The 27,565-nt window shown below is 45.8% G+C and overlaps 1 protein-coding gene across 1 annotated transcript in view; it reads left to right on the forward strand.

Annotated features, from left to right (window-relative positions):
* tmem8b (transmembrane protein 8B) overlaps window positions 1-27,565 on the forward strand; it is a 92,955-nt gene that overhangs the window by 62,469 nt on the left and 2,921 nt on the right. The window contains exons 10-14 of the mRNA XM_068028980.1: window positions 12,693-12,789; window positions 13,575-13,698; window positions 16,205-16,347; window positions 19,066-19,244; window positions 20,869-21,015. Of these exons, the coding sequence (XP_067885081.1) occupies window positions 12,693-12,789; window positions 13,575-13,698; window positions 16,205-16,347; window positions 19,066-19,244; window positions 20,869-21,015 (690 nt within the window). The remainder of the gene's footprint in view (window positions 1-12,692; window positions 12,790-13,574; window positions 13,699-16,204; window positions 16,348-19,065; window positions 19,245-20,868; window positions 21,016-27,565) is intronic.

Raw genomic sequence — 27,565 nt, forward strand, 5'->3', positions numbered from 1 at the left:
AGTTTGCTGATGATACAAAGCTAGGTGAAATGTAAGCTGTGATAAGGGCACAAAGAGGCTGCAAAGAGATATAGATAGGTTAAGTCTGTGGGCAACAAGGTGGCAGATCTGGTATAATATGAGGCGGTGTGAGATTATTCACTTTGATCGTAAGAACAGATAAGCAGAATATTTTTTAAATGGCCTGGAACCTCTAAATGTTAATATTCAGAGACTTGGGTGTACTTGTACAAGGAACACAGAAAGTTAGATTGCAGGTACAGCAAGCAATTAGGAAGGCATGCTGGCTTTTATTGCAAGGGGATTAGAGTACAAGAATAAGGAAGTCTTGCTACAATTTTATAGGGGTTTGATGAGATCACAATTGGAATACTGTGCGCAGTTTTGCTTCCTGTATTTGAGCAAGGATATACTTACATTGCAGATAACACACGGATGGTTCACTAGATTAGTTCCTGGGGTGAGAGAGTTATCCTATGTTGAGAGGCTGAGTAAATTGAATCTACACTTTTTGGAGTTTAGAAGAATGAGAGGTGATCTTGTTGAAACACACAAGATTCTGAAGGGACTTGATAGGATAGACACTGAGAGGTTGTTTCCCCTGGCTGGGGAGCCGAGAACACGGGGGCACAGTCTCAGGATAAGGGGGTCAATCATTTAGGAGTGAAATGAGGAGAAATTTCTTCACTCAAAGGGTAGTGAATCTTTGGAGTTCTTTACCACAGAGGGGTTGTAGATGCTTCATCGGTGAATATATTTTAGGCTGAGATAGAGAGACTTTTGGTCTCTCAGGGAATCAAGGGATATGGGGAGTGGGCAACTGAGGCAGAAGATCAGCCATGATTGTATTGAATGGTGGAGCAGGCTCAAGGGACCATATGGTCTATTCCTGCTCCTATTTCTTATGTTCTTATTTTATTTACTTAATGCTGGGGCTGAATCCATTGGTCTCCATAATGACACACTTTCTGTCTCTATCTCTTTCTTACTCTTTCGGTCTCTCTCTGTTCCTCTCACTCTGTCTCTCAGTTTTCTTTTCTCTGCCTCTTTGCATCTCTGTCTCTCTCTCTGTCTGTCTCTATCTCTCTTTCTGCCTCTCTCTGTCTCACTTTCTGCCTCTCTCTCCCTCTTTCTGTCTCTCTCCCTTGTTTTCTCTTTCTCTCTCTCTCTCATCTGCCCCAACCTGTCTCACTCTCCATTTCATTTTCTCTGATTTTTTTCCTATCTTTCTTTCTGGCGATGTCTATCTTGTTCTCTTTCTTCCTCTGACATTTATTCTCTCTGTCTCTCTCATGTATGTATATACATCAGCTGATCTTCTCTGACATTAGGGTCTAGGTTCTTGATCAGAGTTATGATGTTTAACTCATAGCCTGGTCTTGTTCTTTAATCAAACTGTGTCAGACATTGCCTGTGGGTGACGGTCTAAGTAGGTCAATCAGAGTTTAATTGCTGTTTGCCGAGGGAAATTTGCAGCACTGGGTCGGAGAAAAATAAAACCTTTCTCATTTTTACTACTCTTTACAGTTTCAAGTGTGACATCTAGAGACTAATGGACATGGGAAAAAAAGATATGGATTCTAGTGGATTGCACGTGGCGTTGTTTATAGGTAGCCTGGGATTTGGGATGTAATTTTAATACTTAGCTCTAATCTGATCTGTGTATTTAAGATCATTGCTCTAACTGGTAAATGGAGTTGAGGTGCAGATGAGCCGTGATCTAACTGAGTGGTGGAACAGGCTTGAGGGGCTGAATGGCCTCCACTTGTTCCTGTGCTATTATCAAAGATGGGGCTGGGCTTGCTGTTTTTAACTATGATTGGTGGGAATGTATGTTTTAATACTGCTACTGCTCATTTCTTGTTCAATTCATGTAAGATAATCAGAGTGCAGGGGAAATGTTCAGCTAGTCCATTACAGACTGATCTGGGATGGCTCTAATTAATTTATAACCTCAGGACTGCTGTGATAAGTTTAGCTTGAAGTCTGCGTGTAGCTTTCTGGTAACATGTTGTGTGCATTAATATTGGACTGAAATAGCCTCAGGGATGGCTGTGCTTATTTGAGTAAGTGGGACCGCTGCCAAAACATTGCCTCATCCTCTGTGCCCCAGGCTGCACGTGATTTAGAAAACCGACAGAAAACCTGCCTCACTCCAAAGAGCTAGCGCAAGAGACAAGCGTGTTAATAGAACTCTTTCTCTTCAATAAACCGTGCACAGATTGAGAGGTGACAGTAAAGACATCCAATTACACCAACTGATAAAACACTTCCATAATTAATACACCTGATGCACGTCTCTCAGTTCGTCCCAAAGTACTTTACCTACATAATGCTTTTGAAGTACAATGACTGGAACATAAAACAGGAAGAGGCTATTTGGCCAATTGTCTAATTCAGTACCCTGTTCCTGTTCCCACTTTCTCCCCATATTCCTGGATCCCTTTGGCATTAAGAAATATATCGATCTCCTTCTTGAATATAGTTAATGACTTGGCCTCCACTGCCTTCCGCAATGGAGAATTCCACAGGTTCACCACCCTCTGAGTGAAGATACTTCTCCTCATCTCAGTTCTAAATGGCATACCCCGTATCCTGAGACTGTGACTCCTGGTTCTGGACTCCCCAGCCATCGGGAACATCCCCCCTGCATCCAACCTGTCTAGTCCTGTTGGAATTTTATAGGTTTCTGAGATCCCCTCTCATTCTTCTAAACTCTATTGAATATAGGCCTAGTCGACCCAATCTCTCCTCATACGTCAATCCTGCCATCCCAGGGATCAGCCTAGTAAATCTTCTTTGCACTCCCTCTATGGCAAGAACATCCTTCCTCAGATAAGGAGACCAAAATTGCAGACAATACCCCAGATGTGGTCTCACCAAGGTCCTGTATAACTGCAATAAGACTCCTTGCTTCTGTACTGGAATCCTTTATAAATGAAGGCCAACATACCATTCGCCTTCCTAACTGTACCTGAATGCTTGCTTTCAGTGACTGGTGTATAGGACACCCAGGTCTCGTTGCACCTCCACCGTTCCCAATCGATCACCATTCAGATAATAATATGCCTTTCTGTTTTTACAACCAAAGTGGGCAACCTCACATTTATCCACATTATACTGCATCTGCCATGCATTTGCCCACTCACCCAACTTGTCCAAATCACATTGGAGCCTCTTTGCATCCTTCTCACAGCTCACAGTGCCCCCCGCCCCCCCCCCCCCCCCAGCTTTGTGTCGTCTGCAAACTTGGAAATGTTACATTTAGTTCCCTCACCCAAGTCATTAATATATATATTGTGAATAGCTGGGGCCCAAGCACTGATCCCTGCAGTACTCCACTCGTCACTGCCTGCCACCCGGAAAAAGACCCATTTATTCCTATTCTCTGTTTCCTGTCTGTCGACCAATTCTCAATCCCAGGTGCTTTAATTTTACACATTAACCTCTTATGTGCGACCTAATCAAAAGCTTTCTGAAAATCCAAATACACCACATCCACCAGTTCTCCCTTATCTATTCTACCAGTTACATCCTCAAAAAACTCCAGTAGATTTGTTAAGTATGTTTCCCTTTTGTAAACCCATGCTGACTTTGTCCAATCCCGTTACCCAGAGATTGGTGAAAATGTGGAACTCGCTACCACATTTTGGGAGAAAGGAATAGAAGGATAAGCTTATAGAGTGAGATAAGGTAAGGTGGGAGGAGGCTTGTGAGGAGCATAAACACTGGCATTGACTGCCAAGGGCAAATGCTGCTTCTATGCTGTTAATTTGTTGTAATTCTACATAAAAAGCGTTTTCCAAACTGAGCAAGGTAGACAGGGGTTAGAGCCAGTTTATAATCACTGATCTTCCTCCTTGTTTTATGTCTCTCCATTTTACTCCTTTCCAGCTGGTTATTTTCTAACTTCCTTATTCACCAATAATGATTACCTTTTCACCATCCCTCTCCCTATTTAATTTTTCTCCCCAATCACATTCCATGGAACAAAATTACCCTGGATACAGTTGCCATGTCTGTTCCTTGTCCAACTCACTGTGACATAAAAAAAAAAGGATCATACAGCAACTATGTTAATTAAAAATACACAAATAGCACACTTGGGCTCTCTCCCTGCTGCTCCTTCAAGATGCTGAACCCTTGAGTAGGTATCCTGACCAGCATTTATCCCTTATACAGCTCATTTACCACATCGCTGCTTGGGGGATCTTGCTGCGTGTAAATTGAGTGATCGAGTCATTTATGGTACAGAAAGAGGCTATTTGGCCCATCGAGTCCATGCTGGCTCTGCACAGATGTATGCAGTCAGTCCCACTCCCGCTTAATCCCCGTAGCCCTGCAAATCTAGTTCCTTCAAATGACTTCCCCTTGAAGTCATTGATTGGATCTGCTTCCACCATCCTTGTGGGCAGCGAGTTCCAGGTCATTGCCACTCGCTGCATAAAAAAGTTCTTCCTCATAGTCCCCCCTGCATCTCTTGCCCAAAACCTTCAATCTGTGTCCCCAAGTTCTTAAGCCATGAGTTAATGGGAACAGTTTTCCTTGGCTAACTTATCTAAACCAGTCATAATTTTATACACTTCTATTAAATCACCCCTCAATCTTCTTTGTTTTCAGGTAAATCTCCTCTGCACCCTCTCGAGGACCCTCAGATCCTTCCTAAAGTGTGGTGGGCAAGAACTGGACATAATACTCCAGTTGGGGCCTAACCAGAGCTTTATAAAGGTTCAGCATAACTTCCCTGCTTTTGTACTCAATGTCTTTGCTTATGAAGCCCAAGATCCCATATGCTTTACTAACTACTCTCTCAATATGTCCTGCCACCTTTAAAGATCGATGCACTTGCACCCCCAGATCCCTCTGTTCCTGCACACTCTTTAGAACTGTGCCATTTAGTATATATTGCCTCTCCCTATTCCTTCTGCCAAAACGCATCACCTCATTCTTGTCAGTATTAAATTCTATCTGCTAGTTGCCTGCCCATTCTGCTAGCCTATTTATGTCCTGTTGGAGATGGTTTACATCATCCTCGCTGTTTGCCACACCTCCAAGTTGGTGTCATCGGCAAATTTTGAGAATACTTTGTATTCCAAGATCCATGTCATTTACATATAGCAAAAAGACAGTGGTCCCAGCACTGACCCTTGGGTAACACCACTGTCTACCCTCCTCCAGTCATAAAAGCAACATTTACTATGACTCAATAAAATCAGAAAGTTCTGGAAATACTCAGCAGGTCCGGCAGCATCTGTGGAGAGAGAAACAGAGTTAATGTTTCAGGTCTATGACCTTTCATCAGAACTCTGTTTTTATTTCAGATTTCTAGCATCTGCAGTATTTTGCTCTTATTTACTACGACTCACTGTTTCTGTCCTTAAGCCAATATTTTATCCAATTGGACACTGACCCTCCTATTCCATGAGTCTCAGTTTTGTTAACCAGCCTTTTATGTGGTACCTTATCAAATGCTTTCTTAAGATCCATATAAACAACATCCACCACATTCCCTTCATCAACCTTCTCTGTTACTTCATCAAAAACATCAATTAGATTAATCAAGCATGATCTGTCTTTTACAAATCCATGCTGGCTATCCTTAATTAACTCGAATCTCTGTGTGTCTGTTGATATTTTCCCTGATTATTATTTCTAAAACCTTACCCACCATGATGTTAAACTAACTGGCTTGTAGTTGCTAGGACTGGCCTTACACCTTTCTTGAATATTTGCCATTCTCCAATCCTCTGGCTTTTTAAAAATTCGTTCATTGGATGTGGGCATCACTGGCTAGGCCAGTTTGGTGTGGGGCGTGGCTCGTTCTGGAGCACAAATATTCAGTACAATTTCTGGAATGTTGTCCGGGCCCATAGTCTTTGCAGTATCCAGTGCCTTCAGTCGTTTCTTGATATCATGTGGAGTGAATCGGATTGGCTGAAGACTGGCATCTGTGATGCTGGGAACTTCAGGAGGAGGCCGAGATGGATCATCAACTCAGCACTTCTGACTGAAGATTGTTGCAAATGCTTCAGGCTTGTCTTTTGCACTGATATGCTGGGCTCCCCCATCATTGAGGATGGGGATATTTGTGGAGCTTCCTCCTCCTGTTAGTTGTTTAATTGTCCACCACCATTGACGACTGGATGTGGCAGGAGTGCAGAGCTTATATCTGATCTGTTGGTTGTGGGATCACTTAGCCCTGTCTATCACATGCTGCTTACGCTGTTTGGCATGCAAGTAGTTTCACCAGGCTGACAGCTCATGTTTAGGTATGCCTGGTGCTGCTCCTGGCATGCCCTCCTGCACTCTTCATTGAACCAGGGTTGGTGACCCAGCTTGATGGTAATGGTAGAGTGGGGGATATGCCAGGCCATGAGGTTACAGATTGTGGTTGAATACAATTCTGCTGCTGCTGATGACCCACAGCACCTCATGGATGCCCAATTTTGAGTTGCTAGATCTGTTCAAAATCTATCCCATTTAGCACAGTGGTAGTGCCACACAACATGATGGTGGGAATCTTCAAAGTGAAGGCAGGACTTCGTCTCCACAAGGACTGTGTGGTGGTCACTCCTACCAATACAGTCATGGACTGATGCATCTGCGGCAGGCAGATCGGTGAGGATTTTCTCTCTTGTTGGTTCCCCCACCACCTACCACAGACCCAGTCTCGCAGCTATGTCCTTTAGGTCTTGTCCAGCTCAGTCAGTAGTGGTGCTACCGAGCCACTCTTGGTGATGGACATTGAAGTCCCCCACCCAGAGTACATTCTGTGGTCTTGCCACCCTCAGTGCTACTTCCAATTGGTGTTTATCAGCCGAGGGGGGTCATCATCTCCTCCGACTGTTTAGTTTAGTTTAGTGATACAGCACTGAAGTAGGCCCTTCGGCCCACCGAGTCTGTGCCGACCATCAACCACCCATTTATACTAATCCTACACTAATCCCATATTCCTACCACATCCCCACCTGTCCCTATATTTTCCTACCACCTACCTATACTAGGGGCAATTTATAATGGTCAATTTACCTACCAATCTGCAAGTCTTTTGGCTGTGGGAGGAAACCGGAGCACCCGGAGGAAACCCACGCAGACACAGGGAGAACTTGCAAACTCCACACAGGCAGGACCCAGAATTGAACCCGGGTCGCTGGAGCTGTGAGGCTGCGGTGCTAACCACTGCGCTACTGTGCTGCCATTCAACAATCGTACAACACAAATTACACCAAAAGTACTTCATTGGCTTTTTGGGACACCCTGAGGTTGTGAAAGTTAACTTCTTCCTTTAACTCTTTCAACTCCTTGCTACACTCAGTTCTCTCACCTACCAGGAAGAGTAGAACTCAGGAAGAGACAATGGGGGTAATTTTAACTTTACTTGGGAGTTGGGATACCCGTGGTTTTACACCCTGCTCAATTTTGCTCTTCACTGACTTAAAATTGGGCTACAATTGCCCCCTCCCGATGTGTCCAAACTCTGAAAACATCTTGCATTTATATAGCATTTTTAATGTAGTTATACGTCTCAAAGTGTTTCACCGTAGAGTTATCAAACAAATTATCAAACACTGAGCCACATAGAGGGATATTAGGATAGATGACAGAAGTAGATTTATGGAGTATATTAATGGTAGAGAGGCAGAGAGCTTTACAGAGGGAATTCCAGAGCTGAGGGCCCAGGCATCCAATGGTGGAACAAAGGAAATTAGGGATGTGCAAGAGGTGGGAATTGAAGGAGCGCAGTGATCTCGGAGGGTTGTGGGGCTGGAGGAGATTACAGAGATAGGGAGGGGTGAGGCCATGGAGGGGTTTGAAAACAAGGATGGGAATTTTAATATTGCGATGCTGCAGGACCCAATTCCATTGGTCGGGATAATGTCCAGTGTGATTTGATTAGACAAATAACATTGAACAACAATTGCCCAGTTTCAAAATGTTACCCACCATTATTCCTGAGCACAAACAACAATTTGCCTCCCTCTTACACTTAGTTTTTTGTGGCACATACCTCACTATTGTAACTTTTCCCTCCCTAGGGCACAATAAAAGTAGACTTTTTTAACAGAAATAATACACGAAACTGGAAGTGATGAAAGATATTTGTCGAATTCGGAGTCTGGTGGGGTGGAAGATGAGGACAAGGGGGCTGCATCATCATTCTGAGGGGTTTTCTGGAGGGCAGAGGCACGGATAAATAGAACAGACGTGCTCAAGAGACTTCCCATGGTGAATGGAAACACTCAGCTGAGGAAAAAGAACATTTCAGAATCTCTGCCAATGGAAGGTGTCCGTGCTGCCTCTCTGAAAGAGCACTCTCAGCTAGTCCCACTCCCCTGCCGTTTCCCAATGGCACTGAAAACGTTTCTCTTCAGATAATTATCCAATTCCCTTTTGAAAGCCTCGATTGAATCTGCCTCCTCCACACTCTCAGGCAGTGCATTCCAGACCCTAACCACTTGCTGCATAAAAAAGTTTCTCCTCATGTCACCTTTGGTTCTTTTGCCATTCACTGTACATCAGTTACCTTTGGTTCTCAACCCTTCTACCAATGGGAACAATTTCTCCTTACCCACTCTGTCCAGACCCCTCATGATTTTGAACACGTCTATTAAATCTCCTCTCAACCTTCTCTTCTCTAAGGAGATCAACCCCAGCTTCTTCAGTCTCTCCACATCACTGAAGTCCCTCATCCCTGGTACCATTCTCGTAAATCTCCTCTGCACCCTCTTCAATGTTTTCACAAAACAAACACAAGAAATGCTGGATTCACTCAGCAGGTCTGGCAGCATCTGTGGAAAGAGAAGCAGAGTTAACGTTTCGGGTCAGTGACCCTTCTTCGGAACTGACAAATATTAGAAAAGTCACAGATTATAAACAAGTGAGGTGGGGGTTGGGCAAGAGATAACAAAGGAGAAGGTGCAGATTGGACCAGGCCACATAGCTGACCAAAAGGTCACGGAGCAAAGGCAAACAATATGTTAATGGTGTGTTGAAAGACAAAGCATTAGTACAGATTAGGTGTGAATATACTGAATATTGAACAGCAGCAAGTGCAAACCTGAAGAAAAACAACCTGAAAAAAACAGTGGGTAAGCAAACTGAACAAACTAAGATGAAATGAAATAAATGCAAAAAAAGATTGTAAAAAATGTAAAAAGGAATCTTCCCCTCCCTTCCCCTGTCAGCATTCCGAAGGGATCGTTCCCTCCGCGACACCCTGGTCCACTCCTCCATTACCCCCACCACCTCATCCCCGTCCCAGGGCACCTTCCCTTGCAATCGCAGGAGGTGTAATACCTGCCCATTTACCTCCTCTCTCCTCACTATCCCAGGCCCCAAACACTCCTTTCAGGTGAAGCAGCGATTTACTTGTACTTCTTTCAATGTAGTATACTGTATTCGCTGCTCACAGTGTGGTCTCCTCTACATTGGGGAGACCAAGCGCAGACTGGGTGACCGCTTTGCAGAACATCTCCGCTCAGTCCGCAAGCAGGACCCTGAGCGTCTGGTTGCTTGCCATTTCAACACTCCCCCTTGCTCTCATGCTCACATCTCTGTCCTGGGATTGCTGCAGTGTTCCAGTGAACATCAACGCTAGCTCGAGGAACAGCATCTCATCTACCGATTAGGCACACTACAGCCTGCCGGACTGAACATTGAGTTCAATAATTTCAGAGCATGACAGCCCCCCACTTTACTTTCATTTTTAGTCATTTTTAGTTATTCTTTTTTTTTTACATTCCTTTTTACATTTTTTACAATCTTTTTTTGCATTTATTTCATTTCATCTTAGTTTGTTCAGTTTGCTTACCCACTGTTTTTTTCAGGTTGTTTTTCTTCAGGTTTGCACTTGCTGCTGTTCAATATTCAGTATATTCACACCTAATCTGTACTAATGCTTTGTCTTTCAACACACCATTAACATATTGTTTGCCTTTGCTCCATGACCTTTTGGTCAGCTATGTGGCCTGGTCCAATCTGCACCTTCTCCTTTGTTATCTCTTGCCCAACCCCCACCTCACTTGTTTATAATCTGTGACTTTTCTAATATTTGTCAGTTCCGAAGAAGGGTCACTGACCCGAAACGTTAACTCTGCTTCTCTTTCCACAGATGCTGCCAGACCTGCTGAGTGAATCCAGCATTTCTTGTTTTTGTTTCAGATTTCCAGCATCCGCAGTATTTTGCTTTTATTTCAATGTTTTCACATCCTTCCTAGTGTGGTGCCCAGAGTTGGACACAATTACTTGAGACCAAACCAGTGTTTTGTAAAGGTTCACCATAATGTCCTTGCTTTTGCACTCTATGCCTCTATTTATAAAGCCCAGGATCCCGTATGCCTTATTCACCACTTTTTCAACCTGCCCTGCCACTTTCAACGATTTGTGCAAATATACCCCCAGGTCTCTCTGCTTCTGCACCCACTTTAAAATTGTGTCCTTTAGTTTATTTTGCCTCTCCACATTCTTCCTACCAAAATGTATCACTTCATAGTTGTATGCTTGAATTGGAAGAAAGTGACTAGTGGTACCCCACAAGGATCTGTGCTAGGGTCTCAACTATTCACTATATTTATTAATGACTGAGAGAGCCGTATACCCAAACTTGCCAATGACAAAAATATTGTGGTAAGTAGCAGGAGATGGGAATATAAAATTACAAAGACACATTGATAGATTCAGTGAGTGGGTGGAATTGTTGCAGATGAATTTCAATGCAGTTAAATGTTTAGTCATCCGTTTTAACCCAACCAAGTATTTCTAAATGAGGGAAAAGCTAGAAGCAGCAGAGATTCAAAGAGATTAAAAGCTTCATGTACACAGATCACTAAAATGCAGTATTCAGGTACCAAAAAAAAATCAAAAAGGTTAATGGAATAAGAGCAAAATATTGCAGATGTTGGTTAATGAAATCTAAAGGGCTAGAATATAAAGGGGAGGAAGATTTGCCACAGCTGTACCAAACCTTGGTTAGACCACACCTGGATTATTGTGTACAGTTCTGGGCACTGCACCTTAGAAGAGATATATTGGTCTTGGAAGGAGTGCAGTGCAGATTCACCAGTATGTTCCAAAGGCTCCAAGTTAAATTATGAGGAGAGATTACATAGACTTGGCTTGTATTCTCTAGATTACAGAAGCTTAAGGGGTGATTTAGGTTTTTAGAATTTTGTAAGAATCCAACGTGACACAAGGACACAGTTTTTTACACAGTGAGTTGTTGTGATCTGGAATGCACTGACTGAAAGGGCAGTGGAAGCAGATTCAATAGCAACTTTCAAAAGGAAATTAGATAAATTCTTCAGGGGAAAGTATTTGCAGGGGATTGGGACCTATTGATAGTTCTTAAAGAGCTGGCACAGGCACGGTGGGCCGAATGGCCTCACCCTGTGCCCTACAATTCTATAATTCATAAAATCAAAGCCAGACCATTCTTCCCACAGGGGTGGTAGAAGTGTGTAACTCTCCCATAAAAAACAGTAGATTCCGGATCAATTAATAATTTTAAATCGTAGATCGATTGATCTTTGCTAGACAAGGGTATAAAAGGATATAGAGCCAAGGTGGGTGGATGGAGTTAGCATGCAGATCAACCATGATCTCACTGAATGGTGAAACAGGATTGATGGACTGAATGGCCTCCTTCTGTAACTATGAAGAGTTACAGATGGAATATGGAAAGGAAAGCTAGACGTGGAAATTCACTAGATCAGGGCTGAAGAACAAAACAGCGTCAGCGCGATCATCAATTTAACACAAAGATAGATCACAGAGGTGACCTGTGTGTTCAGTATATGCTACAAAAGGACGAGGATAACTAGCACCCATGAGTGTTCCCATAGCAATGCCTTTTATCTGGATGAAGGGAGTGAAGTTAAAGGAAGATTTGCTCAATATAAGATCAAGTTCAGCCAGGTGGAGGAGGGTGGTGAATGGGGAGTGGCTGTTCCCTTGTTCAAGGACTATCTGGCTGAAGGATGGAGGGTAAGGGACTGGATGTCCTGGTGAGCTGTAATGGTGTAGAGGGACTGGACATTCTGGTAAGTGATAGAGATGTAGAGGGACTGGATGTCCTGCTGAGGTATGGAGGTGCAGAGGAACTGGACATTCTGATGAGTGATAGAGGTGTAGAGAGACTGGACATTCTGGTATGGGATGGCTGTGAAGAGAGACTGAATGTCCTAGTGAGGGATGAAGGTATAGAGAAACTGGACATCCTGGTGAGGTATGGTCGTGTAAAGGAACAGTATGTCTTGCTGAGGGATGGAGGCACAGAGGGCCTGAATGGCCATAGTTAAAGGAGATAACTAGGGCTAGGAAACTGGGATTGGCTAAAGTGGCTGAGGGGTTTGAGAAGAGTCATGGATATAGGTGGGTAAAAGGGAAAAGTAGAGCTGAGCTGAAAGGAAAAAAAGTTTGGTGAGGGAAGAGCAGACTGAAACCGTTGGTCGGTTGATAGTCCTGTTGGTGGACCTTGGCGGAGATGGAAATGGGTTGAACGGGGTTGGGAGGGCTGTGGGGAGAAGATCGACAAAGGAGATCAGGTCCATGAAGGTTTGAGAAGAGTTGGGCGGTGTCCAGTTGACTAATTGTATACACATTTCCCTCAACAAATACACTGTGAAAATTAGACCAGGAAATAAAGTATCATTATTTTAACAATTAACCTGCCAACTTTTTCTCTTTCTCCACAGTCCTCAGTAAAAGGGGAGAATGTGACTGTGATTGGCTGCTTGAATCATGGAATGCCTCTGACATCATCAGACAACACTTCAACCAGTTGTGAATCAGGTAAATAGAGAGGAGGCACCAGGAGAAATCTCTACATTCATCCCTGTCCTGAGTAACAAGCCCACATTCTGACTTTTGAATTGTTCCATTTAATGCTCACACTTCAAATATGGCCTCATATTGCAGTGCCCTTCGAGCTTGGAGAGCGCAGAGATCCCTGGAAGAAAAATCGTCAACCAATCGGCAGCTCGTTTTACACTCCGCCTGCTTTCTTTGGCTGCTGATTCGTTAACACCTGAGATGAATTACAGCTCCATTATGGGTTGACAATGAGATAGGTCCCATTCTTCAACGTCCTGCAAAACTGAAGACCACCTGTCTTTGGCCAACCATTACTTTGTTGGAATTAGACACTCCTTGGAGGAGAGACGGAGAGGTGCAGGAGGGAGTTCCAGAGCTTAGAGCCTAATTGGTTGAATTCACTTGTGATGGTGCAGGGAAATAAAGAGTCACTTAGCATCATGCTACAGGTCCACATCCTTTCTCTGATGTGTAGGCAGCACAGTGAAGGAAATACAAATACTGAGAATCCACTGGGAATATATCTGGCAGAATTAATTCCAACAAAGTAACAGTTGGCCAAAGACAGGTGGTCTTCAGTTCTCTAGGACATTGAAGAATGGGACCTATTTCCTTGTCAACCAATAATGAGGGTGTTTCACTCCCGTGGACCATTGCAGAGAATTGCCGTTATTGTTAAAACATTTGTTTCAGCATCTCAGTGTTGTGGAGGAAGAAGGAGCATTCAATTCACTCAGAATTGACACAAATATCTTCTGTTCCAGAAACTTATGCAGGGTTTCTCTTGTTGGTCAACTCTACCTCAAATGTTACCAGACTGCGCATCCCTTACCCGCAGACAGGAAATTGGTACATCAGTCTACGTTCCCTCTGCTCAGTTGACTATGGGTAAGGTTCCACGTTTAAATGATACAGTTTTCAGCTAACACAAGGAGGATAATTAGATTTAAAGATTGTGAACTGTCTGGTGGGGAAAATCTTTGAGGATTGAGGCTGTAGTTCCTCTCAATCACACAGATTTTACAGCACAGAAACAGGCCATTCAGCCCAACTGACCTACGCTGGTACTTATCCTCCACACAAGCACCCCCCCACCCCTTTTCATCTACTCTGTCAGACTATCCTTCTATTCCTTTCTCCCTCGTCTAGCTTTCCCTTAAATGTATCTATTGTATTCACCTCAACCATTCCCTGTGGTAGCGGATTCCACACTCTCTGGCTAAAGAAATTGCTCCTGAATTCCCTATTGGATTTATTAGTGACTGTTGCATTTATGACCCCTAGTTTTGGTCTCCCCCAACCATCATCTCTCTCCATCTACCCTTTCAAACCCCGTCATAATTTTAAAGATAAGTAAACTGAAATTATGGCAACCTTTTGCCGACCTACTTTCACCTTTTGATTAAAGACAATGCTGGAATCATAAACATCTTTTGAATGAGATGTTAAACTAAGGCTCTGTCTACTCTCGCAGGTTGCTATGGAAGAAAATTCAGTGCTTTTAGTCTTTTCTCTCTTCTTTCATTTCTGCCTTTGCTCAATCCATTGTTCCTTCAGCCTCGATAAAACTCTCCATAATGCTCCAGAGGCTGTTGATCTCCCTGTAGAGAGGCTCTGATATTGACAGGGTGGGTTTTCCGAGCTGTGGGGGGTTGGGAGGAGGGGCATGGAGATTTGGTAGGGAAATCTGGAAGGCCGGGATTCTCCATGTGCCATGGAGTTTTAACAGGACTGATCAACACCCTTGGATCTGCGAGGTGGAGAGCATTCCAGACCAGGCCACAAGGAAAGGGAAGCGGAGAGGATCCCAACCTCCCGTCTTTGACCCCGGAAACTGGGGAGTGGGGGGCAGTGGGAGGGTGGGCTGCATGGGGTGGGTGGGGGAGGGGGTTCCTGTAGAGGCATTTAGCTTTTTCCTTGAAGCTGTCCTCACCTCCCATTAGCTGCTGAGTTCCTTGCGGCTGAGGCTTAGTTAAACCACAGGTTAAATATGAGGCTCCCAGCCTTGTTATCATATTGAAATGGCCAACATGCCTTTTCCAAGCAGATTGGCTGCCTGCCCCTTGTCCCATGTCCAACAAACCCTGAAGTCAATGGGTAGGGGTCAGGTTTAAGATTTTAAAAGCTTTTACATCTCACTTGACATCAACACGCCCATTTCTGAGTGTTAAAATTATCCCCCGACTGTGTGTGAGATGGTTTATCTCTTGCAGAGACTGTTTACCTCCCAGTTATGGAGAATTTGTACATATCCAAATGTGCATATAAGGCGGAACAAACTGGAACTTGACGTCTGGGATTATTATTAAATATAATTTGCTTTGAAAATAATTGGAAGCTTGTTTATCAGAGGAGTCTGTTTAAACCCAAAGCAGTTTAATCAGGATCAGGCACTGATTTACACAGAACAACAAAAAAAAGGGATGTTTGGAGAATTTGAGCAAATGCTGCCCAAATGAAAGGTTCAACCAAAATTAGCCTGGAGCAATGGTGGGATTTCACAACCGATTGAAGAACTTTGATTAGTAATCACTCACTTACTGTTCAAAAGCAATCAGGATGTCCCAAAGCACTTTGCAACAATGAAGTACTTTTTGAAGTGTAGCCGCTGTAGTAATGCAGAAAACGCAATGGCTAAATTGTGCACAGCAAGCTCCCACAAGCAGCAATGTGATAATGACCAGATAATCTGTTTTTGTGATGTTGGTTGAGATATAAATATTGGCCGGGACAGCAGGAAGAACTCCCAAACTCTTCAAAGTAGTGTCACTGCAGCTTTTACATCCACCTGAGGGGGTCAGAAGGGGCCTCAGTTTAACATAGGAAGAGCAGCAAGGCTGATTTACACTTCAAATCCATTTTCCCACCTTTGCTGCTTATCCCTTGATACCCTGAATGAACAAACATCATTCAATCACAGCTTTGAGAATTCCAATTAAACCAACAATAGCTTTATTAGGGAGAGAGTTTGAGGGAGAAACTGGGAGTGTGCTCAAGTCTCTGGAGGTTGATTCAGCTCAGATTCACAGACTATCCTAGGTCATGTGACGGCCTAGACCAGGAGGCTGCGGTCACGTGATGGGTGTAACATGAGACTGTGATCACATGATGGGGTGTAACGGGAGGCCACAGTCATGTGACAGGGTGTAACGAGAGGCTGCAGTCATGTGACAGGGTGTAACGAGAGGCTGCAGTCATGTGACAGGGTGTAACGAGAGGCTGCAGTCATGTGACAGGGTGTAACAAGAGGCTGCAGTCATATGACAGGCACATAACAGGAAGCCACTATCTTGTGACCTTGGTGTACCAGAAGGCTGTGGTCACATGACAGGTATAACAGGAGGCCATAGTCACATGACAAGGGTGTAACATGAGTGTTCTCTGGTTCCAGCAGGTATGACGTGTGCAACAATGTGACAGCAGAGGTGTATCTAAGGACATACCTGACACCGTGCATAAATGAGTGTGGCACTTACGGGCAGTGCAAGCTTCTGCGCACCAACAACTACTTGTATGCAGCTTGCGAGTGTAAAGCAGGTAGGCCGCAGGCAGTCCCAGGGCTCGCGCTGTATGGCTAGGTCTGGTATTCGATCGGGAACGAGGCAGACAGGATCCCGGTGTGAAAGCAAAATACTGTGGATGATGGAAATCTGAAATAAAAACAGAATTTGCTGGAAATGCTCAGCAGGTCAGGCAGGATCTGTGGAGAGAGAAACAGAGTTAACATTTCAGGTCGATGACTCTTCATCAGAACCAGGAAAAGTTAGAAATGTAACCGTCTTTAATCAAGTGAAAGGGCGGAGGGTGGAAAAAGAACAAAAAGGGAAGGCCTGTGATAGGATGGAGGGCGGGAGAGATTAAATGACAAAAGGTTTCATGGTGCAAAGCCAAAAGGACTAGTAATCGGACAAGTAATCGGACCCTTCTGAAGAAGGGTCACTGACCCGAAACGTTAACTCTGCTTCTCTTTCCACAGATGCTGCCAGACCTGCTGAGTGATTCCAGCATTTCTTGTTTTTGTTTCAGATTTCCAGCATCCGCAGTATTTTGCTTTTATTTAAATAAAAGATGTGTTTAATGGAGGTGTGAATGGCAGATCATGAACAGCTACAGTCTGAAATCAAAGAAAGGAAAAAAAAGAGAGAAACAAGAGAAAAAAGCCAAAAGCAGCAAAGAAAAAGGAAACAAAATGGGGGCAGAGGTTACGGTCTGAAATTATTGAACTCCCAACTCAGTGGGAGTCATTCAAAAGGGAAATTGTGAGAGTTCAGAGCCAACATGTACCCGTTAAGCTGAAGGGTAGGACTAACAAGTTCAGGGAACCCTGGATGTCAAGGGATATAAAGTATTGGATCAGGAAAAAAAAGGAGGCTTATGGCAGATTCAGAGTGCTGAAAACAGCGGAGGCGGTAGAGGAGTATAGAAAGTGTAGGGTGGCACATAAAAAAGTAATTGGGAGAGCGAAGAGGGGACATGAAAAAACACTGGTGGGCAAGATAAAGGAAAATCCCAAGGTGTTTTAAGTATATTAAGGGCAAGAGGATAACCAGGGAAAGATTAGGGCCCATTAGGGACCAACGTGGCAATCTGTGTGTGGAGCCGGAGGACATAGGTGAGGTTTTAAATGATTACTTTTCATCTGTGTTCACTATGGAGAAGGACGATGTAGGTGTAGAGATCAGGGAGGGGGATTGTGATATACTTGAACATATTAACATTGAAAGGGAGGAAGTATTAGCTGTTTTAGCGGGCTTAAAAGTGGATAAGTCCCCAGGCCCAGATGAGATGTATTCCAGGCTGTTATGTGAGGCAAGGGAGGAGGTAAAAGGGCAGGTGTTGCATCTCCTGTGCTTTCTTGGAAAGTGCCATTGGAAGGGTATTGGGAGGGCAATTGAGGAGTGGACCAGAGTCCCTTCGGAATGCCGACAGGGGAGGCTCCCAGTGGCACTGCTGGGACTGAGAGCTGCTGGCCCGCTGATTGGCCAGCAGCTCTTGGAGGTGGGACTTCCTGCCTCAGAGGGCTGGAGTCCTGCCCGAGGCCAATTAAGGGCCTGAGCCACGCAACATTTCTGCGTGGCTTCCAGGCCCGGAGGAGGTGGGCTCCTTCTTTTAAGCTGATAGATGGGGCCACCACTGCAGTGTAAAATTCCAGCCTCTGTTTCTCTCTCCACAGATGCTGCCAGACCTGCTGAGTATTTCCAGCATTTTCTGTTTTTATACTAAATCCTGGGTTTAATTAACAGAGACATGGAGTACAAAAGCACAGAACTTATGCTGCCCGAGTCTTAACTCACCCAAGTCCCGTTCACCTATCACCCCTGAGCTCGCTGACCTACACTAACTCCTGGTCAAGCAGCATCTTGATTTTAAAATTCTCACCCTTGTGTTCAATCTCTCTATCTCCCTATCTCTGTAATCTCCTCCAGCCCCACAACCCTCCAGATATCTGCATTCCTCTAATTCCAGCCTCTTGCACATCCCTGATTTTAATCGCTCCACCATTGGTGGCTGTGCCTTCAGTTGCCAAGGCCCCCAAGCCCTGGAATTCCCTCCAGAAACCTCTCCTCTCCATCTCGCTTTCCTCCTTTAAGACTCTCCTGAAAACCTACCTGTTTGACCAAGCTTTTGGTCATCTGACCTAATATCTCCTTTTGTGGCTCTGTTGTCCTACTTTGTTTTATAATGCTCCTGTAAAGCACCTTGGGACGGCTAATTACGCTGTTGCTTTGTAAATCTCAGCTGGAGTATTGTCTTCAATTCTAGGAAGGATGTCAAGTCCTTGAGAAGGTGCACAGGAGATTTATTTGTATGGGAGCAGGGATGAGGGGCCTCAGTTACGTGGAGAGACTGGAGAAGCTGGGATTGCTCTCAGAGCAGAGAAGGTTAAGGGAACAGTCAGTGGAGCTAGTCAAATTTCTGAGGGATTTTGACAGAGTAAATAAGGACAAATTGATTCTGAAGGCAGAATCATTGGTAACCAGAGAACACAAATTTAAGATAATTGGCAAAAGAACCAGACGGGGAGATGAGGAGAAATTTTTTACGCAATGAGTTGTTATGTGTTGGAATGCGCTGCCTGCAAGGGTGGTGGCAGCAGATTCAATAGTAACTTTCAAAAGGTGAATTGGATAAATACTGAAAGAAGAAAATTAATCTGCAGGGCTGTGAGTAAAAGCCAGGGAGTGTGACTGATTTGATAGCTCTTTCAAAGAGCCAACACAGGCATGATTCTGACTGTGCTTTGTCCTGTTACAGGCTGGAATGGCTGGGGCTGCACTGACAACCTAGAGGCCTACTCGTATGGCTTTCAACTCCTCTCCACCCTCCTCCTCTGCCTCAGCAACCTCATGTTTGTCCCGCCTGTCGCCATAGCGATACGCAGTGAATATCTCCTGGAAGCCTCTGTCTACATTTTCACCATGTTTTTCTCTACGGTCAGTACCAGTGTCTGTCCATTTGGAAACTACCCAGAGGCGCAGCTTAGTGGCCCTCAGTGGCATACACTCAGCAGGAATGTCCCTAGTTTGACTTCTGGCTTGTGCTCAGCTAGCCCATCTCGGCCCAAGGGGCTGGTTCGGACGGTGACTGTTTTCCCACAGGACCCTGGGTCACCGGGATGGGGATGACTGACCACAGCTCCCACTCCTGATCACTGCCTAGAACAAAGTTCGTACGCTCTGTAGACAAGAGGCTTCATGCCTCCTTCAGGTACTCGCTGCAACATCTCCCCCGGATGCAGTGTGCTTGGAAACCAACCCGAAACATGATGTAGCTGACCGCAATCCTCTGCACTTCCAGATCTGAGAAGCCCCACCTCTGATCAGCAGGACTCCCGACCTCGACCCCTCCCTACAATCCTCGATCCCTTCCTCCAACCCTCGATTCCCCCTCCCCAACCCTCGATTCCCTGACCATCGATCCCTCCATGACACTCGATCCCTCCATGACCCTCGATCCCTCACCCCTGACCCTCGATCTCTTTCCCCCCGCCCCCCCCCCATCCCTTCCTCCCGATCCCTATCATTCACTTCACTAGCCTTCAGTTCCAAGAGAGCCCCCTCCCTCCCCAGTTCCCTGCCTAATACGCAGCTGTGCCTTCCAAGACTCTCGTCCTCCAGCAGCGTGGTTTCAGGATGTTGGAGTCCGAGTCTGGGCTCCTTGGAGCTCACTGTCAGTGCATGGGGAATAATGCTGCCTTGTTGGAGGAGGGGGACAAGCTCCCAAATGTAACCCCCATCACCTGTCTCGTTTCCATCTTGGTCCCTTGTGTGGAACCTTATCAAATGCTTTCTGAAAATCAGTTTACATGGCATGTACTGATATCTGTTTGTCTCTCTTCCACTTTCCCCATCCTTCACTTTTCTCTCTCTGTTTACATATATCCTGTAACCTTCCCTCTCTCTCAGTCTACATCCTATAACCTCTCTCCATCTCTCCCTCCCCCTTTCTCTCTCCCTCTCTCTCACCTCTCCCTTGACCTCCCCGTCTGCTCCCTCTCTTCTCTCAGATAACCCTTCCCTCTCTCACTCTCACTCTCTCCCATCTCCCTCTGTTCCACTCTCTCTGTCCCCTCTCTGTCACTCCCTCTCCTCCACTCTCTCTACCCGCTCTCTCACTCTCTCTCCCTCCTGTCTCTCTCTCCTCCACTCTGTACCTCTCTCTCTTTCTCCCTACCATCTCCCTCTCCTCCACTCTGTCTACGCCCTCTCTCTCCCGCTCTCCATTCTGTACCCCCCCCTCACTCTTTCTTCCTGCCATCTCCCTCTCCTCCACTTTCTCTATTTCTCCTCTCTCCCTCTCCTCCACTCTCTCCATCCCCTCCCTCTCTCTCCCTCCTGTCTCCATCTCCTCCACTCTGTCTACACCCCCTCTCTCCCTCCCCTCTCCTCCACTTTCTCTATTCCCCCTCTCTCACTCTCTCCCTCCGCTCTCCCTCTCCTCCAACTCTGTACACCTCTCTCTCATTCCCCTGCTCCTCCCCCTGACTGTATGGATCCCTCTAACCTTCAGTCTCGCTATTATTTTCGAAGTAAAATTTGCTTGATGTAATTCCTGCAGTTTTACCACGCGTGCGATCAGCCTGGGATCGTGGTCTTCTGTATCATGGAGTACGATGTGCTGCAGTTCTGCGATTTCCTGGGGTCACTGATGTCTGTCTGGGTCACGGTCATTGCCATGGCGAGACTTCAGCCAATCATCAAGCAGGTTAGTCTTGGCTTTAGTCAGGCGAATGGAGCCTTGTTTTACGACAGTTCAGAACCATTTTGTTCTATACCTCCTGCTCAGTGTCATGACCTTCAACAGAACTGAAATGTTAACTCTGCTTCTCTCTCCACAGATGCAGCCTGATCTGCTGAGTATTTCCAGCACTTTCTGTCTTTATTTCAGATTTCCAGCATTCACAGTATTTTACTCTTGTATTAGGGTTTGTGTGTCTAATATTACTTGTTCCTTTGGTGTGTGATTTATTGTAAGAATCACAAGACTACAAGTAATATCCAAAGAAAACGTGGGTCTTTATTATATGTTAAACTGGCACATATATATACAAACAGTTACTGCTAAACACATCTCACTGTCGGGCTACACTCACAACTCCCTGGTCATGTGTGACAGGACATCACTTCCTCCAGTGACCTTCACTTACAGCTTCTTAAGGTGGTCCGCTCTTAAGGTGGTCTCAGAACTGTGTGATTTGGCTGAATGATGTTGGTCTGTCTGTTCTCCTGGCATTGAATGTCAGGTATGTGACACTTTATCTAGTGTCTAGCAGTGATTAACTCTTTGAATGTGGCAGGGACATATTGAGAGAGTAGTTGGCAAAGCATATGGGATCTTGGGCTTTATAAATAGAGGCATTGAGTACAAAAGCAGAGAAGTTATGCTGAACCTTTATAAAATTCTGGTTAGGCACCAATTGGAGTATTGTGTCCAGTTCTGGTTAGATAGATTCTTGATAAACTAGGGAGTCAAGTGTTATGGGAGGTAGACAGGAAAATGGAGTTGAGGCCACATTCAGATCAGCCATGATCTTATCAAATGGCTGAGCAGGCTCGAGGGGCCGAATGGCCTACTCCTGCTCCTAATTCGAATGTTCGTATGTTCATATGGTCACTACAATTTAGGAAGGATGTGAGGGTCCTTGAGAGGGTTCAAAGGAGATTTACCAGAATGGTTCCAGGGATGGAGAAGCTGAGGTTGTTCTCCTTGAAGCAAAGGAGATTGAGGGGAGATTTAATAGAGGTGTACAAGATTATGACAGGTTTAGATAAGGTGGAGAAAGAAAAGCTGTTCCCATTAGCTGATGGTACAAAGATAGGGGACACAAATTGATGGTTTTGGGCAAGAGATGCAGGGGGAATGTGAGGAAGAACTTTTTTATGCAGCGGGTGGTAATGACCTGGAACTCTCTGCCCACAGGGTGGTGGAAGTGGAGACAATCAATGATTTCAAAAGGAAATTGGATGGGCACTTGAGGGACATAAACTTGCAGGGCTAGGGGGATCGAGCAGGGGAGTGGGACTGACTGGATTGCTCCACAGAGAGCTGGCATGGACTCGATGGGCTGAATGGCCTCCTTCTTGTGCTGTAATGACTCTATGACTTGAACAGATTGGATGTTGTTGTGGTTTCGACATCAGGTCTTCTCTTTCTAGGCTCCTGAATTTCAATCTTGAGGCTCTGGGAGTGTCCTTAGTCTCCTGGTTCCATGTCCTATGTGAACCAGGTTTGGACATTCTCTGAGTAAGCAGAAAACTAATCGCCTGTACAGGTCAGTCAGTACAGTCGTATAGTGGTTGTGTTACTAGACTAGAAACCAAGAGGGCAGGACTTGTAATCAGGAGGTGATGAGTTCAAATCCGACCATAGCAACTGAGGGAATTCAATTACTTGAATAAAAATCTGAAATAATGACAATGAACCTATCAGATTGTTATAAAAACCCATCTGGTCCTTTAGAGAAAGAAATCTGCCGTCCTTACCCGGTCTGGCCTACATGTGGCTTCAGACCCACAGCAATGTGGTTGACTCTGAACTGCCCTCTTATATGGCCCGGCAAGCCACTCAGTGGGCAATAACTGCAGACCTTTCCAATGATGCTCACAACCTGTGAATAAATTTGGGGGAAAAAAGGATAATTAAGGGGAGAGAGGGGTTTGGAGACATCTCCTTACACTGAGGTCTGTTGGAAATGAAAGGCTTTGCCAAAGAGAATGATGGATGCATCCAACTGTGTTGTTTAAGATCCGGGTAGGTAAATACCTGAAACAGTGTAAGAGAGAGAGGGTTTGGGAGTGGGGCAGTGGGGTTAGTTTATGATTGTTCTAGTAAAGAGCTGGCAAAAATGATGGACTTAAATGGCTTCATTCTGAGCTGTAAACCCAGGGTTCGATAGAACCATTAAATCTACACTAATTCACATTGAGAGTGTTTTATGGGACAGTTTTACTCTGTACCTAACCTGTTTTTTTTTAAAGGTGGCCTTTATACCCTAAGCCCCTTTTATTTTGCTTGATGGGGCCTTTATTCCCCAGGCCCATTTTATATAGATTCTAAAATAATAACTTTATTAAAATCAAATAAAAAAACAAAAACTTAAATTAAAATAGCATTTTCGGCATCGATGATGCATTCCAAAAAGGAGGAGGCGTTGGGTGTCTTGCAAAGCATTAAGGTAGATAAGTCCCCAGGACCTGATGGGATCTACCCCAGAATACTGAGGGAGGCAAGGGAAGAAATCGCTGGGGCCTTGACAGAAATCTTTGCATCCTCATTGGCTACAGGTGAGGTCCCAGAGGACTGGAGAATAGCCAATGTTGTTCCTTTGTTTAAGAAGGGTGGTAAGGATAATCCAGGAAATTATAGGCCGGTGAGCCTTACGTCAGCGATGGGGAAATTATTAGAGAGGATTCTTCGGGACAGGATTTACTCCCATTTGGAAACAAACGAACTTATTAGCGAGAGACAGCATGGTTTTGTGAAGGGGAGGTCGTGTCTTACTAATTTGATTGAGTTTTTTGAGGAAGTGACGAAGATGATTGATGAGGGAAGGGCGGTGGATGTTTATTTTTTTAATTTTATTTAGAGATACAGCACTGAAACAGGCCCTTCGGCCCACCGAGTCTGTGCTGACCATCAACCACCCATTGATACTAATCCTATATTCCTACCATATCCCTACCTGTCCCTATATTTCCCTACCACCTACCTATACTAGGGGCAATTTATAATGGCCAATTTACCTATCAACCTGCAAGTCTTTGGTGGTGGGAGGAAACCGGAGCACCCGGCGAAAACCCACGCAGACACAAGGAGAACTTGCAAACTCCGCACAGGCAGTACCCAGAATTGAACCCGGGTTGCTGGAGCTGAGAGGCTGCGGTGCTAACCACTGCGCCGCCCTATGTCTATAAGGACTTCAGTAAAGCCTTTGACAAGGTCCTGCATGGCAGACTGGTACAAAAGGTGAAGTCACACGGGATCAGAGGTGAGCTGGCAAGATGGATACAGAGGGGCAAAGTTTAGAGGGGATGTGCGAGGCAAGTATTTTTTACACAGAGGGCGGTGAGTGCCTGGAACTTGCTGCCGGGGGAGGTGGTGGAAGCAGATACGATAGCGACGTTTGAGACATCTTGACAAATATATGAACAGGAAGGGAATAGAGGGATATGGGCCCCGGAAATGCAGAAGGTGTTAGTTTTGGCAGGCATCAAGATCGGCGCAAGCTTGGAGGGCCGAATGGCCTGTTCCTGTGCTCTACTGTTCTTTGTTCTTTTGTTCTTCGTTCCAGCCCCTGCGGTACCCACCGGTCGTGGAAGGCCTCAGGCGAACCGGTGGGCACCACATGCTCCTTCTCCAGGGACACCCGGGTGTGAACGTAACCTCGGAAGAGGGGCAGGCAATCAGGGCAGATGGACCCCCCCGACAGCCTGCAGCCTGGACCTGTGAATTGCCACCTTGGCCAGGCCCAAGAGCAGACCGACGAGGAGATCCTCCTCCCGACCCATCCCCCTCTGCACTGTGTGCCCAAAGATCAGGACCGTGCAGCCAAAACATGAGGAGCAGCCCCTTTAACTACTGAAAGAGGGGCTGCAACCTCGCACATTCCATGTATACAAGGAACACCAACTCGTCCAGGCCGCAGAAAATACAGGCGGCCTGGGAGTCCGTGAACCTACTTAAAAGTTGATTGACAGGACTGCCCTGTGCAGTACCCTCCACCCCAGGTCCCCGATGTAAAGGGGGAGGACTCCCACGTAGAGAGACCTCCACTGGGGATTCCCCTTGCCGCCAGATGGCAACACAGTCCGCCACGGCATGTCCAGACGGCAGACGAGGGCGAGGAAGTGGAGTGTGTGCAGGAGCAGCCCGTACAGGAAACCCCTCCGCATCGTGTGGAATGGCACAGAGGGCATTTCCGAGAGGCGACTCGGGTCGTGTGGGACCAGCTCCTGAGGAGGGTTTCGGGGCCTGGGTCCAGTGAGTAGTTGCGGCCGAGTGGGCGTCAGCTCGGCCGGGAGCACTCCGCGCTCCCGAGCCCTCTCGTCATCCACAGTGAGGGGCGTCCCAGGGGCTTCAGTTACTCCCTCGCCTGTCGGTCCGTCCCTGGAGCCGGCTGCCCGGACAGCTGAGGCAGTCTCCACTGCCGGCGGGGGAGTGCCATGACTGGAGGCGACTCTGAATAGATCCCAGTAAAGGCCAGGCAACTTCCTCAGAGAGGCGCAGCTTATGTTCTGTGTCAGGAGTTGCGTGTTGTCATGAAGGCAGTGCTCCGGTGGAAAAAATATGTCGCCAGCACACTTCATCTGGGAAGATGCTCAACGTACAGGTATCTCTGCAGGGTCCGAAGGCGGAGAGTCGCAGTCTGGGTGCGGACACACCAGCGACTGGCTGCCCTCCTCAATCAGGAGACTCAGGACCACGTCAGAGACCCAGTGTTTCCTCTTGCCCCAGAAGAAATCGACGAGTTTCTTCTGGATCTTGGTGGTGAATGCAGGAAGCAGGGCCAAACTGACCAACCAGTACCACAGCATCGAGACCACCAGTTTCTGACCAGCACTCGGCCCCTAGGAAAGCACTCGGAGCAGCCCTGTCCAGTGCTCCAGCCAAGTGGTGACTTTTGCTTCCAACTCCTGCCAGTTTGCTGGCCAGGCTGCCTCAGCAGTGCTAAGATGGACCACAGTCTCCTCTCCAATCCAGTTGCTGTTGCAGCAGCACAGGTGCAGCTGTTTCTCCTGATTGCACACAGGAAGTGCTCCACAAACTACCCAGCCAATCCCGTGCTGTAACTGCCCTGGAAGTGTTTGATGGGGACAGTATAGAGGGAGCTTTACTCTGTATCTAACCCTTTTTATTTTGTTTTTTGTAACTTTTCTCCCTCTGCTCAGTGTAGCTCCTCTCTCCACCACAGCAACCTCCAATTGCACCAGCACTATCAGCTGAGGCTCGTTGCTGCAATCAGCAGTCAGCACCTCCAATCAAGCAACAGCCAACACCATGCTGTACCTGTCCTGAGAGTGTTTGATGGGGACAATGTGGAGGGCGCTTTACTTTGTATCCAACCCATGCTGTACCTGCCCTGGGAGAGGGGCTGAAAATAAAAACATCTAGTTATTACCACACCAATTTAAGAGTTTATTTGAACATAACAATTTTAAGTTGTCTGCCCTTGTAATCCATTATTCTCCAGATTTGTCTGAGAAATAAGTTTCTAAACATTCTGATTATGAGTATATTAATCCTGTTTCTTTCATTATCTCTTGAATAATGAAAAATATAATTCAAGTATTTTTAGAGGAATTAAGTGAATCAATCCATGCTGCTCCCAGGCGCCATCTAGTGAACATTTCATGGTCAGAGTTGGAGCAGAGCCAGAGAGATGGGTTTGTCACATGTGGAAACCCATTAGAAGGTTCTACTGTCTTTAAAGCATATTTGCTTGAAGTGGAGTCTCTGTGCTGTCCCCATGGGGTACAATCCACATACCAATCCAATGTGAGGCGTTAAACCGAAGCCTGGTCTGCCCTCCCAGGTGGACGCAAGATCGCACAGCCACTATTGGAAGAAGAGCAGGGGACTTCTTCCCTGTGTCCTGGCCAATATTTATCCTTCAACATTATTAAAAACAGATGATCTAGTCCGTATCACATTGCTGTTTATGAGATCAAGCTGTGCACAAGTCGATTGCCGCATTTCCCTGCATTGCATTTATTGGCTGTAAAGCACTTTGGGATGTCCTGAGGTTGTGAAAGGTGCTGTATAAATGCAAGCTCTTCCTTTCCATCTCACCTCAGTCAGCTCGAGCCCAGGTTTAGAGTTTTCCAATATTGCAATTGGCAACTGTGAAGTTTAACTGGTTAAAACCCCGTAGCCAAGCAGCCTGGAGCACTGGTACGCTACCCTCTGTCTGCCCAACTAGCAGCACCCTGCTCTCTGGGCCATTAGCTTGTCAGGCTACCTGGAACTGAGTGGGTTGAATCCCAGTTGTCATGTTGTGGCCTTGGAGTTATCCTGCAGCAGGTCAGAGCTGGATAATGTCGGCTGCAAGCACTAGTTCATAGAATTCAGAGATTCGCTGATTCATAGAAATTGCCCTACATAAAAACATAGGAACCGAAGGCCATTCAGCCCCTCTAGCCCATTGTGCCATTCAATGAGATCACGGCTGATTTGTATCTTAACTCCACCCACCTGCCTTGGTTCTGTAACCCTTAATATCCTTGCACTATGCTTGAAAGTGATTGGTTGCATGATC

Source organism: Heterodontus francisci, chromosome 4 (assembly GCF_036365525.1).
Source record: "Heterodontus francisci isolate sHetFra1 chromosome 4, sHetFra1.hap1, whole genome shotgun sequence".
NCBI classification, from domain to species: domain Eukaryota; kingdom Metazoa; phylum Chordata; class Chondrichthyes; order Heterodontiformes; family Heterodontidae; genus Heterodontus; species Heterodontus francisci.